The 14,203-nt window shown below is 43.8% G+C and overlaps 1 protein-coding gene across 1 annotated transcript in view; it reads left to right on the top strand.

Annotated features, from left to right (window-relative positions):
• Nucleotides 1-4,762: 4,762 nt before the first annotated feature.
• The window catches only part of CASP10 (caspase 10), a 37,794-nt gene continuing 28,353 nt past the window's right edge, over nt 4,763-14,203 (top strand). The window contains exons 1-4 of the mRNA XM_079781835.1: nt 4,763-4,925; nt 6,341-6,694; nt 8,620-8,716; nt 13,949-14,084. Coding sequence (XP_079637961.1) covers nt 6,348-6,694; nt 8,620-8,716; nt 13,949-14,084 — 580 coding nt within the window. The 5' untranslated portion in view covers nt 4,763-4,925; nt 6,341-6,347. The remainder of the gene's footprint in view (nt 4,926-6,340; nt 6,695-8,619; nt 8,717-13,948; nt 14,085-14,203) is intronic.

Genomic DNA, 14,203 nt, shown 5'->3' on the forward strand with positions numbered 1-14,203 from the left:
TCACATTCTGTTTCTCCTGATTTTTCTTGCCAGTATTTCTATAAATCCAGATACTCTGTAGAATTCTAATAATTTTTATCCAATTCAAGGGGATGATCTGAAAGTTTATTCTCAGAGATATGTAGCTTAAAATAAATCAGTCTTTTCTTTCTTTCTTTTTTTAAAAAAATATATATTTTATTGATTTTTTTACAGAGAGGAAGGGAGAGAGATAGAGAGTTAGAAACATCGATGAGAGAGAAACATCCATCAGCTGCCTCCTGCACACCTCCCACTGGGGATGTGCCCGCAACCAAGGTACGTGCCCTTGACCGGAATCAAACCCGGGACCCTTCAGTCCGCAGGCCGACGCTCTATTCACTGAGCCAAACCGGTTTCGGCAAATCAGAGTCTTTTCTATGGATCCCTCAGAAGATGTAACATTTTTCCAAATGCATCATAACAAAACAGTGACTGTCTCCAATGACAAGAAATTTAAAATTATACGGTTATTGATTTGATTATAATGCAAATGACATGGAATCTTGTCCTGTAACACACAATATTCTAAGCATATAAGAATCTATTTAATATGCACATATAAATAGAATATAATTATTATTTCCTTATTTGACAGAGCTTCCCATATACCTTAAGGATAAAATTTTCCTTCATGAGGAGAGAAAGCAAATCCTTGAGGCATTCCAGGGCCCATTGGAATGACCTAAAGCCAATTCTAGGTCAAGGAAAAGTTTCTTAAAATTCAAACCCTGGGAAGGTAGTCAAATACATTAGACTAAAAGATTATATATTATTATTATTAAACAGTATTGAATAATTTATTATTAAATACCACATAAGCTAGCAAAACTTCAATTCTTATGATTAAGAAGATGGGCTTTTAAGTAATCAAGTTCCTGATTAACATAACATAACCATTTTAATCCTATCTAATAAAAGAGTAATATGCAAATTGACCATCACTCCAACACATAATATGGCTGCCCCCATGTGGTCAAAGATGAATGCCCCCATGTGGACACAAGATGGCTGCCACAAGATGGCCAGCAGGGGAGGGCAGTTGAGAGGGACCAGGCCTGTAAGGGAGGGCAGTTGGGGGCAATCAAGTCTGCAGGGGAAGGCAGTTAGGGGTGACCAGGCCTGCAGAGGAGGGAAGTTGGGGGCATCCAGGCCTGCAGGGAAAGGCAGTTGGGGGGGACTCAGGCCTGCAGGGGAGATCAGTTGGGGGGTGACCAGGCCTGCAGGGGAGGGCAGTTATGGGCAATCAGGCTGGCAGGGGAGCAGTTAGGCATCAATCAGGCTGTCAGGGGAGTGGTTAGGGAGTGATCAGGCTGGCAGGCAGAAGCAGTTAGGGCAATCAGGAAGGCAGGCAGGCGAGCATTTGGGAGCCAACAGTCCTGGATTGTGAGAGGGATGTCCAACTGCACGTTTAGGCCTGATCCTACCTGGATTGGGCCTAAACGGGCAGTTGGACATCCCTCGAGGGGTCTCAGATTGGAGAGAGTGCAGGCTGGGCTGAGGGACACACACCCCCGTGCATGAATTTCGTGCACCGGGCCTCCAGTAATACATATAAAACCTTTGATTCTTAGGCAAATACAGGAAAAACTCCCCGCGCCCCCTCCCCCCCAGGAATGCAGCTACGTGCAGGCCTGGGGGTTCACAGACATCAGCTATTGTAATTAGTCATCAGGCAATGAGATGATGTTGATGAGTTGATTTCAAAAATAGGCTTAATTTTCCCATGGAAAATATACTCACATCTTAAGAAGTACAACAGAGATAACATAACCTTGACAACCTTAGGAGGCTGGAAAAAAGGTGGCTGTGTATGTGGGGAGATAGCAGGCCCCGGGGTTTGTAACCAGGACTGTAGCAACTCCTGGGCCTCCAACAGCTTTAGTGTAAAAGTACCAATTTTTTTCCTTTACAAGGAGAGTGCCCCCTCACCCCATTGCTGCTGCTTCTGCACCCTATTCAAGGGCACTTCTACAACTCCAGCCCCCTAGGATTAATACTTGGGGAGGTTAAATGATTATTTCCCATATTTTTTCTTTCTCAGTAGAATCCTTCCATTACAGACAGACAGACAAGAATATCACTAGAAACCAAACAACAAAGAGACACAAACAACAATCAACAGAGACACTCTTATATACGATATTTACAGGTGCATATAACCCACAGACAAGGCTTAATGAATCAGAATTCTTTCCATGGATCTTTCAGAAGATGTCTTACTGTGCTCGGGACTTACAGCCAGAAAGTGGGACTTAACAGCCAGAATGTGGCCCAGAGGGCTGCCAGCTGGGGTTGCTAGTGAACACCCACAAACAGAAACAGAAGGTACCTTAAACATGCCAATCTTACAGCGCTGGAGACTTACAGATAACAGGTGCTGATTCAACCAATAGCGAAGGCAACTGGCAAAGTTCGTAAGCACTTAAGGAAAGTCCTCGAGTTAAATATCTCGGCAGCTGCTAGGGAGTTTCCCCGAGGTGTCTGTAAGAAGTTTCCCAAGTCCAGGCATCCACCCTGAGTCCTTTGTCAAATCCCGAAGCGTCTTACCTTAGGGCTCGGAGAGGGTATCCCAGTGGAGTCACCAAAATATGTTACAGGGAAACCCCCGGTTGGGCTCGGGCTGCCTGTCGCTGTGTCCAATAACGAAGGCAGGGTTGAATCATTTTAGGCCTTTAATGAGAAGGCTAGCCAACCAAGAAGACAGGGCATTTACAAGCATCAAATCCTGCCTTCTAGCAAGGTGCAGGGGACAGGATTATAAAGGGAAAGAGGCTAGGGTGCTACGTGCAGGCCTCGGCGTCCGCAGCCGTCAGCTATTGTAATTAGTCATCAGGCGATGAGATGATGTTAAGGAGATGATGTTTTGACTCCTGGTGGGTCGTCTGACCATGCTTATTGTTTCTGCTTGCTGGATTCACAGCTGAGTCACCTCCTCAATGGCTTTGCACAGGCCTTAGGGGAAACTTAACCCCTATTCACATAAGTATCTGTGTTCTAAGATTTAAAATAATATGATTACTTTTCAGATTAATTCAGGTGCTCTATCTATTCAATATAATAAAAGCCTAATGTGCAAATCCATGAATGGTGGGATGACGGTGGAACGAATGGTCGCTATGATGCACACTGACCACCAGGGGGCAGATGCTCAACACAGGAGCTGCCCCCAGTCGCTGGCCCTAGACCAGCGGCTCCCCATCCTTCCCCCCATTGCCCTGCTGGTCTCCCCACAGATTGGCCCTGATTGCAGGCCAGGCCTAGGGACCCTACCCATGCATAATTTCATGCACCAGGCCTCTAGTTAGATTATAAGTCCTCCCTATCATTTCCTAGAGCTTTCCAATGGCAAATGCTGCCTCCTGGAACTGAGGGACAAAGGTTTTGAAATAAGCCTTTGCTCTTTTGGCCATTTCATTTCCAGCCCTTTTGGGGCTTACTGGATAACTTTTGGGGCCTGGGAAGAAAGCTGTCATATTGGGAAAGTGATGTGGTGGTGGGAGGGTGCGAGTACCGCGTTTACCATTGCTGCCATCGTGACTGAAAGCCCCATTTGAACCATTTTTAAGGGTGCGCTTTAGTGGCATTAAATACATTTACCTGTTGTGTGACCATCACCACTAGGACTCGTCTTTCTTTTCTTTTTCTTCTTCTTTTTTTTAAATCTTCACCTGAGGATATTTTTCCATTGATTCTTAGAGAGAGGGAAAGAGAGAGAAACATCAATGTCAAAGAAACACATCGGTTGGTTGCCTCCTGCACGAGTCCGGACCAGGGCCTGGGGCGGGGAGGAGCTCACAACTAAGTACAAGCCCTTGACTAGAATTGAACCTGGGACCCTTTGTCCTCAGGCCAATGTACTATCCACTGAGCCAAACTGGCTAGGGCAGGACTTGTCTTTCTTAAACCCAGAAGCTCTCTAGATGATGCCTAGGATCTGAAAATGGCAGTTTAACATTTGCTAATAAAGCATAATAAATTTTACTTATTTTCAGAGATAAAGTATCTTTTTAAGATTCTGGACTTCTTTCCTGAACCTGGCAACATTTGAATTATCGTGTAGTGATTTAGAGCCAAACTTGCTGATTTGAGTTTTGGGTTTCCCACTAGCTCGATGTATGACCTTGGGCAAATTACCTAATCTTTCTGTGTCTTAGTTTTCATGTCTTAAAGAAGGGGTCATTGGGTGATTTAGTGAACAAAGCATGCTTGACACATAGTAATTGTGATGTGTTAGGTATTGTTTTCATTCTTAGAAATAGTGTCTTCAAATTCTCTTTCCTGCTGGACTGAACGTGCTGTGAGGATAGAGACTGCATCAGTTTTGTCTACTGTTATTGGACTTCTTTGCAAATACCTCAAATTGGTGTATCTCTCAGCTCCTCCTCCTCTGCCTCCTTCTCTTTTTCTTCTTCCTTTTTGCTTAAAAAAATTTTTTTTGTTAATTTGTAAATGGGGTTGTTGAGAAAAGATTAAGATGGGTGACTACTATTCATGAGATTCTGGGTTTTATTTTAAAGCTTAAGTGAATTTGGGGAAGGAGGAGGTCAGAAAAATGGACATTTTTTTTTAAGACACACACACAAAAAAAAGGCTGGAACACTTAAATCCTGAGCTCTACAGTATGCATCTGCCTTTAGGAGGTGCTGTTGATCAGGATTATCCTAAAGCCAGCAAAGGGAAAGGGGAAGGGCAGAGATGACATCAGCAGGAAATTAATATTAAACCTGAGGGGCCAGTATTCATTGCAAAGTCAGCAGCAAGTCTTAAGTTTTCCTCCCGTGGAAATAGATGCTTTCTTGAAACTTGGAGCACAGAGAGGATCCTAAGTTCTTTAAAACTTTGTTTTCAGGTAATTTCTCCAAGAACCACTTACTTCCAGAGGATCCGTGGACTCTGATTTGAAGGTATGTAATTAACATCTTTTCCCTCCCGAGGGTCTTACACTCCAGCATTTCCCCCTTGCTTTATGTCATAGAAACTTGCCAAAACTCTTGTTTTCAGCAATGGCACTATTTCTGCCTGGATTTATTAGCCTTCCCAGGGAAAATGAAAGTTTAAAAAGCCCTAGGAAGGCTTCGTTCAACACAGCCTTTTACCGGCAGAAATACTCTAGTCTCCAAACAGGAAGCTAGAGGTTTAAGAACTTCAGGAAACTTCAAGGCAAATGTATAATGTGTTAGAATAGGAAGATCCCATGGATGATCCCATTTTTTTTCCTTTTTCTAATCATGAAAGTAATATGTGTGTATTGCATAGGATTTGAGAAACACAGGAGCCCAGAAGAAAATTTATATTTTATATAATTATACCATCTAGATATACCCACTCTTCGTTATTGATGTTTCATTTTTGCTATGTTCTCTTTCCTTTAGGAAGTAGTTTCTTCTTTCTAAATAGCCGAGTCTTGCATAGTAGATATATACCTTGTCCTTATATTATAAATAATATTACATTGAAAAATGTTATCAATTTACTGATCCTCTTATTCGTATGAAATTTAGTGTAGAAAAGACCAGTTTGTGAACTAGTTATGCGGAAATCTTGACTTAGTTACTTTGTGACTTTCTATATTGATTTGAGCAACCCTTGTCTAAAACCTCCCTGTATGTCTGGGATCTAGGATTATGGCTGCTCTTTCTGTGGGTTACAAACCGGCCCTGTTATGGTTAGTAATATTACCTTGCTATCCTTGAGTTGGTAAGCACTTCAGAAATATAACCCCCACCCCCCGTTGCTTTATTTCTAAAATATGGGGCATAAATCTGAGTGCTAATTCTGCCATTTGATGGCAATGACTTAAGAGTTCCAACCAGACCCTGGCAGCTCGGCCTAGGGTAGCTCAGTTGGTTAGAAGGTCATACGCCGAGGCTTCCGGTTTCGTCTCCAGTCAGGGCACATACAAGAATCAACCAATGAATGCATAAATATGTGGAACAACAGGTTGACGTTCCTCTCTCTCAAAATCAATCAATAAAAAAATAAATTTAAAAATAGAAGTGCTCCACCCGGAAGACCAACTCCAACGGGAACGGTTGTGCTGAGCTGTCCATTTCACTGGCTTCTACAGGGACATTTTGATTTCAGAGAAGTCAGGGTAAATGGGCTCCCCAAAGCTCCCTGCAGACCTCCCAAAGGGTCCACACACAAGTGTTGTCTGTTGGTTTTTGAAACAACTGTGCAATCATTTCATGTCAGTAATTTTTACGTTTCAGCACTTCCAGGAAAGTCTAATGCCTGGAAGGGAGGAGAGGGCCTGGGAGTGGAGGCGCCCCATGTCCCGACTCCCTCACGGGCTACCCCATCTCTCTGTCTCTTCCAGACTGGCCATGTCATCTGGCGTTCAGAGATGGATTCCCAGTCTGGAGGATAACGGTAGGGAGACGTTGCGCAGAAGGCTTCTGAATATTGATTCAAACCTTGGAGACCTAGAGGTGGAAAAATTAAAGTTTCTCTGCCGAGACTTCGTCTCCCACAGGAAGCTGGAGAAGGCCAGCTCGGCCTCGGACATTTTTGAGGATCTCATGACCGAGGACCTGCTGAGTGAGAAAGACCCCTTCCTCCTGGCGGAACTCCTCTACATCATGAAGCAGAACTCGCTGCTGAGGCACCTCAACTACACCAAAGAGCAAGTGAAGGGTCTGCTGCCCACCCGGAAGAAGGTGTCCCCATTCAGGTGAGGAGGGGCCTGCCATCGGGGCAGAATGGGTTTCCAGTCAGGGGTCCTTCCGGCCACTGGGCCTTGAAAGGAGACTGGGGTTTCGTGATCTCACTCACATGTGGAATCTAATGAACCAAATACACGGATGATCAAAAGTAGACCCAGAGACACAGAAGCATGAACCTCAGAGGGAAGGCGGGGCTGGGGGGTGGGAAGCAACCAAAGAACTTGTATGCATGTATGCGTAACCCGTGGACACAGGCAATGGGGTGGTGAGGGCCTAAGGGGCAGGGGATGGGAGAGGGCTGGAAGAGGTTAATGGGGGAAAAGGAGGGCCTATGTAATACTTTCAACAATAAAGATTAAAAAGAAGAAGAAGAAGAAAAAGAAAGAAAGAAAGAAAGAAAGAAAGAAAGAAAGAAAGAAAGAAAGAAAGAAAGAAAGGAAGGAAGGAAGGAAGGAAGGAAGGAAGGAAGAAAGAGAGGGAGGGAGGGAGGGAGGGAGGGAGGGAGGGAGGGAGGGAGGGAGGAAGGGAGGGAGGAAGGAAGGAAGGAAGGAAGGAAGGAAGGAAGGAAGGAAGAAAGAAAGAAAGAAAGAAAGAAAGAAAGAAAGAAAGAAAGAAAGAAAGAAAGAAAGAAAGAAAGGAAGGAAGGAGACTGGGATTAAGATCTCTTAGGTCTCTTTCTTTTTTTTTAGAATATATATTTTATAGATTTTTCTACAGAGATGAAGGGAGAGGGATAGAGAGTTAGAAACATCGATCAGCTGCCTCCTCACCCCCCACTGGGAATGTGCCCGCAACCAAGGTACAGGCCGTTGACCGGAATCGAACCTGGGACCCTTGAGTCCACAGGCCGACGCTCTATCCACTGAGCCAAACCGGTTTCGGCAGGTCTCTTTCTTATCCACCTCCGTGGGTGTCACTGATCTAGCAATGCTAGGAGATGTCTCAGCTCTAGGTGCTGTTGGGGCGAAAGGCTGGGATTCCCGGGGCCTGGCAGTGGCTTCCCTCAGCGTCATATCTCACCGCCAAGGGAAGCCCACCCCGGCACAGCAGGCCCAGGCTTTCCTCCTCCCCAGTCTCCGCGCCCTCAGACAGCCCTCTCTTCCGGGTGTGCCCGCCTACATCCAGTGATTTGAGAAGGAAGGAATGCATACTACCAGTCAGCAGAGTGAAAACGTCTCTGTGTGAGGGAGGGATATCATTTATGGCGTGTCTGGTTACATGTTTTGGGTGAGACATAGAGAGGTAAAATGCAGACGTCAGGCCTATCATGGCCAGACCTTGGACACCACTGTTTCTCCTTGTCCCCTGACATAGTGGCTGCAGAGAGCCCCTCACAAGGAGGAGCCTCCGAAGTGCCGTCTTCTGAATCGCCTGGGTGATTATGTCCTTCAGGCCTTAACATTTGGACTGGCTCCCAGAACCTGAGCTCCCCTCGGCTCAGCGCGGGAATGCTGGAAATCATTACTCCCACAATGCCGTTCAGCCACCGAGGGCTGGTCTCTGGCGTGCAGAGGCATCAGTGTGTGAGTGGAAGGTTCAGCTTTTCTGGCGATTCACTATATGACAACCCAGAAGTCAGGGTATTGTCCTTTCTTTCTCAAGAGTGGACTTGACATTGCCCGGCATTAGGTCCTCTGTGACAAGGGCCTAGAGGATTTCCTCCAATGGAGTTGGGAGATGGAAGGCCAAATCGTGTTCTATGCTTTCCTGGCACTGGCCTTGGAACCAGAAGGCCTGTCCGCACTGTTTACGGTGTTATCTTAACTTAGGAGGCCACTTGGAAGCTCACAGTTTTAGTTTTTGAATCTGTAAAGTGGGATTAATCACAGGCTGTGGTCAGGTACCCGAGACAGAACCTTGGTAGATGCACTCGATTCAGAGTGCGGTCCCCTGCACGCGAGGCTTCATTTCTCTCTTTGGGTGTGTGTCTTAGAAACCTGCTCTATGAACTGTCCGAAGACATCGACTCAGAGGCCTTGAAGGCCATGATCTTCCTTCTGAAGGAGTCCTTACCCAAAGTCGAGACGCCGGTGAGTGGGTCATACAGAGTGGGGTCTTTGTGAGCATCGCTTTAATCCGCGTTTGGGAAGATGCTGGGAAGGGTTTTCAAGGTGGTTTACTTTTTTGCGGGAGACAATATCATCGAAGGTTAGGAACATCGACGTTGGTGTCGAACGGGCCTGGATTCGAGTGCTGGTTCTGTGACCAGTTTCTCCATATGTGAGGCTAGTGATCAGAGATTTCTGAGTCTCCATGTTCTCAGGTACCATGCCAGCTCCTTCCAGCACGGTTGAGGGGATTCAAGAAAATAATGTACGTGAGGCATGAGCATAGGGCCTGTATTTGACAAACAGTAGCCGTGCAGTAAGTGATTAACTGCTGCTGACATCCACTACGTCTTATGATACAGAAATGTTCAGAGCACAGCCAGGAAATGAGGAGGTGGGAAATAAAGGCAGAGTGGGACTCATCGCTCGTCACCTACACTGATTGAGGTGTCTGAGGGAGCCGGGGGTCCTTTCCCGTGGACTTCGCAGGGTCTCCCATGTAAGGTTTCTATGGAAATCAAATGAAACAGTTTGAAGATGTGCTTTGAACTAATAGTAATGCTTTTAATGTTAATATAATGCTCTTTGCTAATATTCTTACTGTATTGGTCACATTTGCTAATATTCTTGCTATATTGGCCAGGAAGTAGCTGCGTGACTCTCTTCTGGGCCTCAAGACTTTATATTTTCTCTTTTGACTCCAGTAGCAGCTTGTGGCAAGCAAGTTAGTTAAGGGACCAATTTCTGAAGGGACCAATTTTCAAACTTTACCCTGTAACATGAATTTAATTGTGTTATTTAACCGCTCCTTTAGTTAGATTCTAAGTTGTATAACATTTCATAGCATACAAAAATACATGTGGCATATGGAAGTTATGAAATGTAGCACTAAGTGAACAGCCATTAACTCCCCCATTCAACTTACGAATGAGAACCTCACCAATTCTCTGAGCCTTCATGTGCGGCCGCCCTGTCACATTCTCTCTGAGCAACTGATATTGAATAACTTAAAAAGCAACTAAGGCACGGGAAGCTGTGTTACGTGTGGTAGGTCACGTGAAGGCCATGCTAGCAATTCATTAAACATGTTTCTTGGTGTCAGACCTATAGACCTGAGCAGGTTATTTCTCTGTTGTGGCCATAATCTTTGAGGCCTTTTTCCCCTTTTCAGAGCCCTCAGGGATTTAAGCCTTTTGTATCCTTAGGTCATCTCTAGAGGCCCCGGTCTCCCAAAGATTGGTTATGACTTCCTTGGGGGCTGAGTCTGCTCATCATTATTTCCCCAGAACCTTGCAATGCAATCTACCCCTTTCTCTTTCCTTCTGGAAAAAAAAAAAAAAAAAAAGGCCTGGACTTTCTGTTTATGTGACTTTACAATGAATAGCTGGGGGGATTGGCAGGGTGAACTAAACCACCACGATGGGGTGTACAAAGATATACTTGTGACATTCTCATCATTGTTGCCCCTTGTCAGAATCTATTCATTTTCCTCCTTAGATAGCCCTGGAAGTTTTGATAGCCTCCTGTTATTGTGTTATTTTAACACTTTTGTTGTTGTTGTTTTGTTGTTACCTGAGGACATTTTTTTCCCCCATTGATTTTTTGAGAGAATGGACAGAGAGAGAGAAACTTCGATGTGAGAGAGACACATCAATTGGTTGCCTTCAGCACACGCCCTGACGGGAGGTGAGGGATGGGGGTGGGAGGGGCAGGAATCGAGCCTACAACCGAAATATGTGCCCTTGACTGGAATTGAACCTGCGACCCTTCAGTCCATGGGTCAACGCTCTAACCATAGAGTCAAACTGGCTAGGGCTTTTCTTTTCTTTTCTTTTCTTGAAAAACACACACCAAAATGTAAGTACAGAAAAATGACACAAGACAAACATATCACTAAATGAATTATTATAAGGCTAATATCCTTGAAACCACTACCCAGGTTAAGAAATCGAATTTTGCTAGCTTTTCCAGAACCCCTCCATGTGCCCCCACCCCAATCACAGCCCCTTCCCCACCCCTAGAAGCACCCACTGAATCCTGGCTTTTATAGTAACCGGGGTCTTAGGTTTCTTTATGGTTTTATCACTTACCTGTGCATCTCTAGACCTCAATTTAGTTTTGACCAGTTTTTTTCTTTTAAGTGTTCTTTAATCTATAGGTTAAACTCCCCTCCCACAATCCCTTTCTTTTGCTTAAAATGTGTGGAAGACCCCAAGGACAATTGGCCCATAGAACTTCCCCCAAGCCTAGGTTTTGCTAATGTGTGTGCTTGGTGCAGTGCAGCAAGCTCTTCTATCTTCTGCTTTTCCTGAAAATTGGCAACTGAATTCAGAGGCTTCAACAGACTCAGGTTAGATCCTTTTGACAAGAACATAGTGGTCTTTTGTTGCATCTTTCATTGGGAGGTACAGAAATGTTGGTTTTCTCTCTCTTTCTTTTTTTTACTCCTCACCTGAGGACATGTTTCCATTGATTTGGGGGAGAGAGAGAGAGAGAGAGAGAGAGAGAGAAGAGAAGAGAAGAGGAGAGGAGAGGAGAGGAGAGGAGAGGAGAGGAGAGGAGAGGAGAGGAGAGGAGAGGAGAGGAGAGGAGAGGAGAGGAGAGAGAGAAACAACAACACATTGATCTGAGAGAGAAACACTGATTGGCTGCCTCCTGTATGCACCCGATTGGGGACTGAACCTGCAACCTGGGTGTGCACCGTGACCAAATCGAACCTGCCACCTCTTTGTGTACAGGACAGCACTCCAACCAGCTGATCCACACTGGCCAGGGCCTCTCTTTTTTGATATTAGCAACTATTGATGTTTAACAGTTTTATACATTGATTCTTTGGGGGTTGCAAAATGGGATTTTTGAATTCTGTAATTTGTTTCCCCCTTGTCTATTTGGTTACCTGGTGATACAGTTTATATATTAATCCTAGATTCTTTTATTTACCCAGTGTTTATGATGACTGACTGGTTTCCTGTCCTTCTCTGAAAGTGAGCCATTATAAAAAACAAATTTGAATTCATAGATTTAAACATATTTGATGGGTTTCAGTCTATTGCAATTATTATCCTCATTGAAGTTCACATTGTCCCATTTTTGCCCAGTGGTAGCCTCTTCAAGTTGGTTCCTGTGTCATTTTTACATGAATTCAGTGTGATTATTTACAACAGTTAAAATTTTACTTTGCATGTACTATACCTATTATCTCCGACCCCCGCCCGCTTTTTTTGGTTGCAATATATCTATATCGTTAGAGTATATGGCCACATGTGTATATACTACACAATCTTCTTTAACATTTTTATTTATTTTATGTTTATACTTTCTTTTAATCTTCATTTAGTTCTTTTCCTACAATTAAATATGTATGTGTGGAAACCTAGAATACCCTACAAAGGTCATTTTTGTTCCACTGGCCGGTAAAATATTTATTTCTCAGATCAAATTTTTTGCAATTGCAGATAATGTAGTCTTATTAAGTCCTGGTATGGGAACCTAGGTGAGTTTCCATACCAGCACTTCATAGACTGCATCATATATATATACACACACTCCAATGAACGCATCCTCATCCTTATGTTACTGCTCTAACTTCCTCCTTCTCTCTACTGCCAAACTGCTTGAAAGAATAGTCTCCATACTCTTTCTTCACACCCTACATTCTTGATCACATTCCGTGCATTCCAGTATGGCCTCTCATTACTCCAGCCAAACTATTCTTGCCGAAGTCACCACGCAAGTTCACATAAGCAGATTTTTAGTTTCTCACCATTTCCCCACACGGTTTTCTTTGCCTGGAATGTCCTTTTCCATGTTGGCAGGAAAGCATTAGTCATCCTCCAAGGTTCAATTCAAGTCTCACCTCCCACGTGCAACTGGGTGAAGCCTGCTATGTCGAATAGATGATACATTATTGAGTGGCATCACCATTGAAGTCATCTTTGACTCTTTCTTCACTTTTCCACCCACTTCCAATTGAACTTCAAAACTCACCAAATTGCAATTCAGAAATGTTCTCAAGTCCGGTGCCTCCTCTGCATTTCCACCACCAGGTCTTGGTCATCTCTGCCCCAGAGTATTTAACCTTTCTGCCAACATTTTCTCTCAAACCCATTCCTTCTCCAACCTAATCCCAAGAATCCTATTTAAAAACAAGTCTACTCATGTTACTGTTCTTAAAAACTACTATTGGCACCCCTTGTCCCATGGGACACTTGCCCAAACTTCTACATGGTGTCTGTGTTCTTTCACCGTCTGTTATCAGCCCACGGCTCCAGCCATGACCTGGCTCTCATCCATGGTTTCTACTCAAAGCCTTCTTCTCAATATCCTGCACACACTATCCCTTTTCAACTGTTCAACCATTCATCATCCCACTCTGCTAATAGTGTTCACTTTCTGAATATTTTCTCTTTTCTGGGGGCTCGAGTATAATTTTGTTCTTTTTTTCTTTTTCCTTTTCTCAGAAGCAGCTTAATATATTGAGGAGCCCTAATCATTGAAAAGATTTGGTGCCTTCTATCCCATATGTAATTCAATATTAAAATAATACTAGCCAATTTGTAGCTTTTCCCAGGAGTACTTAAGAGATTTTTCTTTTAAAATACCAAATATAAAATTCTTTCAAAACATTTTATGCTCATTTCCTTGGTGCCTCTGTTTTGCTGCTGAGTTAAAGGTAGTACAACTCAATGGTTAGTAAAGGAGACTTTCACTGCCACTTACTGGCTCTGTGACCTTGGACAAGTTGTCGACTCTCTCTGTGCTTCAGCTGTTTCATTTTTAAAATGGAGATTACAGTAGTATCTACCTCATTGAGTTGCTTTTGAGGTTAATATATGGCAAGCACTGAATGACAGGTAGTATTCAGGGTGTCCCCAAAAACGTATACACACTTTCAATAATCATAAAGGCAGTGTTTATTAAAATACATTTCATTTTCAAAATGCAATTGAAATTACAGACATGATGTGTATACAGTACATTTTGGGGGGACACCATATATACTAGTATTTATACTGGCTTTTGATATTAATACAGATTGTATAGAGATTTACTTGGTAATACCTCTTCCCCCACACTACTGAACTACTCTGGGATAAACAACCTACCTTATTCATCAATGCAAAGCCTGGTGCCTCGTGGCCACGTAGGCAGAGTTCAGTGAATGAATGGATAATGGGTAGGCAAGTAAATGTGACTCCATTGATTCTCTTGCAGACCTCGTTAAGTTTCCTGGGACATCTGGAGAAACAAGCTAAAATAGATGCAGATGATCTGACGTTGCTGGAGGATCTCTGCAGCACTGTCGCACCTCATCTTGTGAGAAAGATAGAAACATATAAAAGAGAGAAAGGTAACTAACGTATGCTTCCTTGCTTGCATCAGACCATGGGAATTCTTCAATGAACTGGTCACATATGATGTTATCAGGCTGATAATATTCTCTGGGAAAGCCAGAACTCTCCTGAGCTC

Source organism: Cnephaeus nilssonii (assembly GCF_951640355.1).
Source record: "Cnephaeus nilssonii genome assembly, chromosome: 10".
Lineage (NCBI taxonomy): Eukaryota > Metazoa > Chordata > Mammalia > Chiroptera > Vespertilionidae > Cnephaeus > Cnephaeus nilssonii.